Source organism: Myxine glutinosa, chromosome 14 (assembly GCF_964187855.1).
Source record: "Myxine glutinosa chromosome 14, kmMyxGlut1.1, whole genome shotgun sequence".
Lineage (NCBI taxonomy): Eukaryota > Metazoa > Chordata > Myxini > Myxiniformes > Myxinidae > Myxine > Myxine glutinosa.
This window is the reverse complement of record NC_136274.1, coordinates 39726443-39735978: the sequence shown is the minus strand read 5'-3', so window position 1 is coordinate 39735978 and position 9536 is coordinate 39726443. Positions and strand designations below refer to the sequence as shown.

The following is a 9536-nucleotide window of genomic DNA, read 5'->3' as shown; positions in this document are numbered from 1 at the left end:
AAAGCAACCAAAGATGTGGGTCCACAACTGCCAATGACACGTGTTGGGTTCATTCATGGGATCACTCATAATCGATGCGGTTCTGTTCGGTGGGCCGAGGGTGACCAGTGATCAAACCACAAAGCAGACATGACCCCCCCCCCCCCCACACCCCGCCTTCCCATGCCTCCTCCCTCCAAGCCCTCTCCTTCCCACAGATCTTCCGATGTCCCTGTTATCTGCTGTTGTACTTGTGTGCTTCCCTCTCTCTCCCCATCTTGTCTCCCGCTCCCTTTATTGTATGTTTTGTTTGTCCGATTGTTTTTTTTGTGATTGATGTCAGTCAGCTCTTACACGAGCCTCGATCTTGTATACAAAACAAGGGGGGAAAAAAGACATATGCTATCACTTTCAATGACGTGGGCTAATCAAATGCTAATACCTTTCAAAACTAGACTTCATTGAAAACCTATTTTTTTCATAGCATTCTTGAGAAACAAGGACAGGGGCGGGGTCTCTGCACGACAAATTTGATTGGTCGTGATGATGGAAATGCCGTATTATTTTGCCCAAGTACTGATAAACGGCAGGGTTTTGAAAGTGCCAATAATGCGGGTTGTGTTCTGCAGAGTTCAACTATATAATTAAATTGAAATAAAATAAAGATTTTGAAGGTTGTCGGAAAATAGTCTTCGGAGGTTTATCACCGTTGATGCAGCGCCTTTTACATCACCTTATTTAACACTTTATGTTAGGTTTTCATACCTGTTGTTTGTAGCTTTTATCTTTATGATGATGGGGATATATGACTATAAGACCCGTCGCTTCGCCAATCTTTGACGGAAATACCAATCTTTGCTGCGATGCCTAATCTATGAGTGGTGGGGGGGGGGGGGGGGGGGATTCCTGGGAGATCCTGCTCTCATTGCAGGGATAACCAACGTCACGTGTTGGCATTTGCAGTTTCGACACGCGTGTCCATGTACCCAGAATTTTTTGGGGGGGGGGGAGGGGGGATCACATACACTCCCAGGAGTTACCCGAAGCTACTGTAGTTGGATCTATTGAAATCCGTTAATCCGTTCTCAAGTTATAACACGACAAACATACAGACAAACAGGCAGACAGACAAACAGACAGACAAACAGACATACAAACAGACAAACATACAGACAAACAGGCAGACAAACAGGCAGACAAACAGACAGACAGACAAACAGATAGACAAACAGACATACAAACAGACATACAAACAGACAAACATACAGACAAACAGGCAGACAGACACGGTTCCTTTTATAACATGGATTACATCTTTCGAACACTTTAGAACACAAATCGGCTTGTTTGCACTTCCATAAACATGCAATTTTAATAGCATTACTTTGGCTCTGAAGTTGGCAAAATTATACGCTGTCTCAACCAATCAATGTTGCTGCCCGCACTGTCCCGGCGGAGGAACATCGACATCTATCTATCTATATTATAAAAGGAGATCCAAAAAATTTGATCCAATTTGTATATGATCCCAAAAAATTTTTTTATGGGAACATGGGGCACGCGTATCAAAACTGCAAATGCCAACACTGGACCTTCCCTGCACGGAGCAGGATCTCCCAGGAATCCTATTTTTTATTCTTCCCCCATAAATTAGCCATCGCAACAAAGATTGGTATTTCCATCAGCGAAGCGACGGGTCTTATATTATAGTTTAATTGAAATAAAATAAAAGTTTTGAAGGCTGCAGTAAGGAAAACCCAAACAATCAAACTGGAAGTTTACGGACCTTTTTTTGGGGGGGGGGGGGGGGAGGTGGAAGAGAGACGCCGATACACCGTCTTTGTGGTACACCACATTATTTAACACGTTAAATTAGTTCTTCGTTCCTGTTGTTTTTGTCATTTATGAAGTCCCCAAAGCAGTAAGTTTCCTGTTTGGATTTGTATTTTATTTTATATTGACATACAGACAGACTGTGTGCGCATGCGCGTGGGGTGTTTATGAGTACAATTGCAAAAAGAGCCAAAGCACTAATATAATTCAGGTTTTTAAAAACGATTCTGATCCTACAATATTCAATATATATATAATTTGAGTTAAATTTAGTTCCTGAGTTCCTGAGTTATCAGACAGGACAGACATGAAGCAACCGCTTTACCCTGATTTGCGCATGCGTGCAGGGTAGGGTGGGGTGGGCTAGAGGTGAGGGGATTGGGTGAGGGGTGGTGTAAATAATACATCCAAAGGATCGGTCCATCGTGAATGTGACACGTGGACAAATGTTGGAAGGTCTTAAACGACCAACACACACACTTTGATCTGCTTCCCCCTGCTGCTCAGACCCTTGAACAACGGTCAGGTTTTTCAGATCCTCGAATTCGGGGGTCACGGCTGGGTTTAACTTTGAACCCAATCGATGACCTTTTTGGTTGATCGATCGAAAGCTAAGCCAAGATCTTCAGTTGGACAGTACAAAGACAATGGCATTTTGTGATCACAATGTCATTCGTGGACTAAGGACAAATACTCCGCCATATGGTGGATGGGATCTGAACCTGGCTTTCCCAAGATCGTATGACCCATCGGTTCAGGTGGGAACGCCAAACATAAGCAGGTGAACATATATCTACAGAGTAGACCTACAGCATATCACATGGTCAATGATGTCGGTTTCAGATCGTCTGATCGCGGATTTTAAGTGTTACATCCTTCGACAAACGTGTCCCCTGGTGCTTGAAGAGGAATACGACAGGCGGTGTTCGTGGACCCCGTCCCGCCTCGCCCCTCTCGGAGAGAATACCCCGCAGAGATTCCGCCAATAGGGGGAGCCCGGAGGGCTTTCCCGGCTCGAGGCGGTGCCTCGCGGGCTCAGCGCGTTGCACGGATCGTGCACGAGGTGCGGGAGTGCACGCGCCCGAACGTCGCGGGTCGCAGCTGCTCCGCGCACGGGTCTCCGCGCGTGCATGCGTGTTTCGGTTCGCCAGGGTACGAGCCACGAGGACCTCTTCTTCTTCTTCTTCTACTACCCGGCTGTCCGGAGGGTTATGACCGCGCCGTAACATGTCCTCGACTCTCAAAGGAGTGCGGGAGGAGAGGTACCCGCTGCACGCACTCGTGTGGCACAACCAGCACCCCGAGCTCGAGCGCCAGCTGCAGCGGAGCGTGGTAAGAGCGAGACCGTGCAGGTGCAGGCGTTGCCTCAGCACTCGCTGCACATAATATTACCAGCTGGACGTTGTCTCATCGTCCATGCAATTATGTTATACATAATAATATCTCAGTTAACTGGGAAACACATCGGTCACCGACGCACAGTACTGCTGAGAAGGTGCAGCGCACGTGTGAGCACGACGTACGAAACGTGCCCCGCGCCCGCCTCAGACAATGCACGAATCGCGTGTTCGCGGCTTCCGCGCCTTTTCCTCCTCACAGGAAGGGAATCTCGTTTAGCAGCTTTGCTCATTACCGCCGTCAATTTGGATTACAATGTCAATTCGACGACGCGCTGAGCGGATTCCGCAAAGGGAAACTCGTCAGGTCTTCACGGACCTGCCTCAGAGGCGCCGGCGGACATTCTCGATCGCACACCTTTTTGGAAGCCCTCGTGGTTAACTTCCGTGCGCGCGGATCGAGTTACCATGAACTGAAGGATCCACCGCAAGCCGTTGTCCGAGGTAGACTGTCTGTCTGAGCGCAAGCGATGTTTTTGGCAAATTGGCGGGAAAGAGCCTTCCGTGTGCTTGTGGACACCAATGTGGAGTAAGGACGCTCGTGTCGATGTTCGTTTCTGAGTTTCAGGGTTGGCCAGGTTCACCCCGTTTCTCAAGGTATGGCCAGGTGCACTGCACCACTCCACGTTGGTCTCGTGTGGGACTGGAGTGGTGGTGAAATCACCAGATTTAATAGAACCGCCTTTACAGTGCCACATCATATACAGAGGGATATGTACAGATTTATACCAACGACTGCCTCTTCTAATGACCCCATTATTCCCACCTTGATATGTCGGCTCTGGGTTTACTTGACAGGTGCCAGGCTTGTATATATATGTATACATGTGTATACATGTGTATATATACATATATATATATATATATATATATATATATATAAATATATATATATATATATATATATATATATATATATATATATATATATAAAAAAAAAATATATATATATATATATATATATATATATATATATATATATATATATATTGTTACGGACGCGGTTAAAGATGTTATTTTGACCGAGCGGTGGTGTAACCGCGACCGAACAGTTATTCCCCGACTAATACCCGATTTGCCCCAAACTTTGGCCGGATCGCGCCACCGCTATTCAATCGGGAAAACTCTAAAGCGACCGAATACAAAGAGGAAGAAGACGTACAGAAGAGTAATTGGATTTATTATTTCCACATATAAGTAGGAAGAAAGCAGTCACGTTTATTTACAGACGAGATTAGATACACAGTGCAACGCTAGCTTACCTACAGTCTTAATTAACCCAGGGACAGAACAAACAAGGACAGACTCACTCAGGGAATGATGATAGGACTGGCGGGAGATGGATGGCTGGTGGGATAGGGAGGTCCACTGGTCCTTCAGCACGATTGACTCGTTGGGCAGCCGCCGCTCCTCCGTGGCCCTGCTCCAAACTGCCGTCCAGGCCTCACGCTGCTGTGGCTGCAGTTTCGGTGGCTCCAGCTGCAGCAAATGCAGTTGCGGTGGCTCGAGCTGCAGTTCAACTCTGGACTTCTTGCTTGGACTCAACTCCTTGGACTCCCTCTCGTCTCTCGGTAAAGGCTCATCTCTCTTTGGAAACGCCCTGCCTGCGGGTTATATAGGCCCCACCCCTCAACCTTCGCGAACCTCCTCGATGTTTCTCTCCACACCCTCTCCAAGTCCAACCCCTTGTTCGTGGTTGGTTGAGTGGGGCTGACTCACTCCTCCCCTCTATGACGAGGTGGGGACCCGCCTTTCTTCCCCAACCCTGCCTCGTGGCCAATGGCGGCAATGCGAATGGCAATTGACGAAAAGGGGGAATGGAAGTTTTGGGAGTGGGAATGAAGGGAATCTATCTCTTTCACTGGTGCAATGGAGTATTTCAATTAATGGGAGACACAGCCTTACCCTAAAACACATAATAAGATATAAGCTATCGAACAGGGGTATTCTATGATTGGCTGTGGTGTGGATGCTCTATGGACTAATTATGGGACGCCCTTTGACCTTTACACAGCTCCGGAGGCAGGAGGCGCAGAATAAACAATCATAATAATACACACAATAAAAAAAATACAGTCCTCATATCCGCAACACTGCACCCTCCTCCTCTTAGGCACGTCCCGGGCCTACAACTTTTATTTAGTGTGACACGTAGGTGTAGTTCCCTCTACTTTTAACCTGACCCTGAGTGCGACAGTTTTAAAACATAAATAAATGTGTCCCGCTGCTCCATTGCACCCTGCCTAACAGACTTACGCCCACAGTTAACCGAATTGCGGAATTGGTCTTCAAACTATACATTGACGGTGGGGAGCATTATTTACAATGACTCTGTTTTTATTTACAAAACTAACCCAGGACCTGTAATTGTTCTTTCTGGGGGGGAGACAGTCTGCTCTGCATCAATGCACCATGAAAGCACCCAAAACGCACCAACACACCCTCAAGCACCAATCGGTGCAGTCACCACAGTTCATCAGTGTTCAATGCATGTTCAATAATAAAAATAAATCAACAACCCCTAACCCTGCAGGTGGTCTCTTGCTCTTCGGCTCCCTCTGCTGGCTATTATTATCTCTTCCAGTTGTTGTCATTCTCTCTCATTTTCTTACTGGTGGCCTATGTGACTGAAAAATGCACCCAATGTGTCCTTTTTTTTCTTTTTTTTTTTATGGCCCACAGGGCCGACTAGTGTGGTTCACCTGTGGGGCATCGGTGCCCTGTGGCTAAGGTCCGCCAGCAAGATTTCGGGCCCTCATGGCCGGTTCCAGCAGAGGGGCCATGCCCCAACCCATGGGGTCCATAAGTGGTGCTTGGCCACAGACATGTGGTCCATAATGTGGTGCATCGATGCAGACAGCTGGTTCTGAGAGTTCCGGGCGCACAATGGCCGACTCACGCACGCTCCCCTCGGCGCCCAATGGCGCACAGGTCATGTGGGAGACAAAAGAGACAAATGAGCGAGGGGTAAGGTCACAAGGGTACACATCAATAAGGCAATGCAAGGCGAAATGCGTACGGAGGGCGAAGTGAGAAAGCTCGTCCCTACCGTACGTCACCCCCCTGTCACCTACACTACCCTTGCCCTTACCCCATATGTACAAAAATCTACACATTACCAATCCGTCGCTACTGTCACGTCTCCCCATATTTCCCCTATACCAAATTCGTCTCCACAATCCCTCTACTTCAAAATTTGCCATCACCCAATTCATCATCAATCCTCATAAGGAGGAAGAGATGGAACATCAAAGCACAATGTCACACCCACGTCATGATGCGTCTCACATTCCAAAACATTTGCACATAAAAAATAATCAAAACAACCTGGCATGGTGTGGAGGTACTTGTCACCTCAGGTGAGTGGATGCAGATGGTGCGAGGAGACTTCCTAATCCTAACTATCCTCTAAATGACTTTAACACACTTTACACTACCCGGGGTCTTTCCCTGCCAATCCATTGGCCAACTTACACTATGGGTTCTAAAAACCAATTCCCATTGACCAAACTGTGGTGCTTCTCAATTTGGGGTCTCACTCCCCCGATTCAACATCCCGGTGCCCTTGCACAATTTCTGGGCTGGGGCGTGTAGCTCTCCCAGCAGGTCTACCCACCTGCACACCTCCACCACTGTAGTTGCCACCCGAGCTTACCTGCTCCTTAACCTAACCTATCTACTGGGGAAGGCCCCTCCTGGCTCTGTCACCCCTCGGTGCCCTCTGGCACTGGGCTACCCGGGTCCGTCCTCCGGATCCTCGGGCCCCATCCACAACAACTCTACCGGCTCCCAGAGCCCACCTGCGGCCTCACCTGGCCGACATCCTCACAGTGGTGGAGTGCCCAAACCAACTACACACACTAACAGGCTACACGCCCAGCCATTTCCACAACACTAATGCACCCATCCAAATACCATTCTTCCACCCGCACCACAGATGCCAATATCCAACCACAATTTACCTATACCCTCTACCTAACACTTACACTACCCGCCCCGGGTACTCGTGAAAGGGGTCCACTCTTCCCCCATTCACACCTCCGCACCATCCACTCCACTCCACAGTTCCCATCCTACTCACTCCACGACCATCCATTCCAATACTCCAGAAATTCCACACTACCATTTATTCCATACACCTGTTCCTCATACCTGTTGTTGCACACCTGTGCACTCACACCTGGTGCCACCTGCACCCTCCTTCTCCCTGGACCATTTGGTCAACACAACACACATCACCATCACCATCACTCAAACACTGCTCCACACACCTGTCCAGTTACACACCTGTGCAATCACACCTGGTCAATCACACCTGTTCACAATACACTTCTATACACCTCCAACACTCACACGGCATCATCTCATCTAACTACTCCCCTCTGAAACTTGCGCTTCCCAGTCGCCCCTTTAAACTATTGCGCTCCCTCGTCATTATAATCCACACTAATCTACCTGCATCCCCACTACAGGTATCCTTGTCACGAACTAATCTTAACGTTGCCTAATGTCATCTTCTAGGGCCCTACACACAATATCCTAACCCACCCGGGCTAGTTTTCACTGCCATACACCCCATAATCTAGTGCTCCTTTGCCCCCCTTTGTGAGGGATGACAGAGTTGCCATCCCACCACATGGGGCATCTCTTACTATAAATTTTGCTCACCAAATTCCAACAAATCAAAAATTTTCCAATTTCTGCCAATTCTACTCACTTTTATAAATTTCGGATCAAAACCACTATCACTATTATCATCATCACAGTCTACTTACTAATGCCTCTCGGTGCGCCAATTCACTTCCACAGCCCGGCTTCGTAAAGCCGAGCAATGAATGCGGGTTGTTTGGTGCCGGCGGCTGGATACGTCCCGCATTTGGTGCAGGGACAGGGGCTTACCCGGGCCGAGATCCCACGCACCACCTCGGCACGGAGCCATCCAATGGCCCGATCTCGACCTGCCGGAACGTCTCCACAAAAGGGGGTCGCCATGACGACCCTCCCTATCGGGATGCCCGCTCCGCCTAGTGGAGCACGGACGCGGCCGTTCGAAACGCGGCCCAGCGTGGATCACGTACGGCGGTCCTTTCGAACCCGCCGTGGTTCGGATCCCCGCTGGTCCTCGCGGCACGCAAAGCTGCCCGACGCGCACCAAGGGCCCGATTCGGCTATATGTCGTTCTAACCGCTAACCCGGTTACCGTCGATGCCTCACCTGCATGCTTACACGCATACGCTACCCCTTTCTTGCTCATACATCCAGCTGTTCCCATGCTCCTCGTCGTACCTTCTCTTACACACCTCGGTACACTCATTCCGCTCACAGACTTGGTCACACACCTGACCACCGAACACCTTTGCACACACTCGTCGCTCGCACACCTCACCAACACACCTCTTCGCGCCCCCTCCTCGGTCACCTCCTCTGTGACAATCACAGGTGTGCTCTCACTCGCACACCCAACCACGTGCCTCACTACCAACTCAAACGTGCATTCCCACACACGCTCTACCATTCCAGGTGTGCATCCTTCCATTCCAGGTGTACATCCTCTCTCACCTGTCACACCCAACTCACGCTTCGTGTCACTCTCACTACTTTCACCACCACTCTTGACAACGCACTCACCCTTACTTTTGACAGCGCACTCTTCCCTCATGCACCCGTCCGTTACACACCTTTCTCGCGCATCCTCTTGCGCACACTCCCCCGTTACTTCCGCCGTAACACTCACCACAGGTGTACACTCTCTCGTTACATCCTCTGTAACACTCACCACACCGCGCTTCCATGTGCCCCCTCGCACACGCGCTACGACCGACTCACTCTCGACAGTACACTCATTCCCTGGCGCGCACTTTTTCCTCACACACCCCAGAGTCGGACATTCTCGCACACCTCGTTTTTCGCACACCAGACCTGTCGCACACTTCACCAACGGCCTCTCACGAACACCCGGGTCCAAACCAATCCCCAAGCCGACTGGAGCTCCCCTCACATCATCTACATTTCCACGTATATCGCCACTCACCTTGGCACCTCGTCTCCTCACCTCCTTCGCCACCTGCAAACTCTTTATTTGATTAGTGAGCATCACATTATGAGTTGAGCACCGACCTTGTACCAATTCCATCACCTCCTCCTGGATTTCTCTTTTAGTTTCTGTCCGTCTTTTCTTAATTTCACTCACCTCTTCTTCCACTTCCTCTAATTTTTGCTTCACCTCTTTTATTTCCCGGTGCGTCTCCTCAAGTTCGTCCTCTAAGGCTACCGTGACCGTCTCTATGTGCATCCTCACCTGCCGGTCCTTTGTCTCCATTACTTCTG

At 49.2% G+C, this 9536-nt stretch overlaps 1 protein-coding gene across 1 annotated transcript in view; it reads left to right on the top strand.

The window, feature by feature from the left end:
• The first annotated feature begins 2898 nt into the window (after window positions 1-2898).
• Window positions 2899-9536, top strand: part of LOC137439660 (ankyrin repeat domain-containing protein 13B) — a 225624-nt gene continuing 218986 nt past the window's right edge. Inside the window, exon 1 of the mRNA XM_078768289.1 lies at window positions 2899-3144. Coding sequence (XP_078624415.1) covers window positions 3040-3144 — 105 coding nt within the window. The 5' untranslated portion in view covers window positions 2899-3039. The remainder of the gene's footprint in view (window positions 3145-9536) is intronic.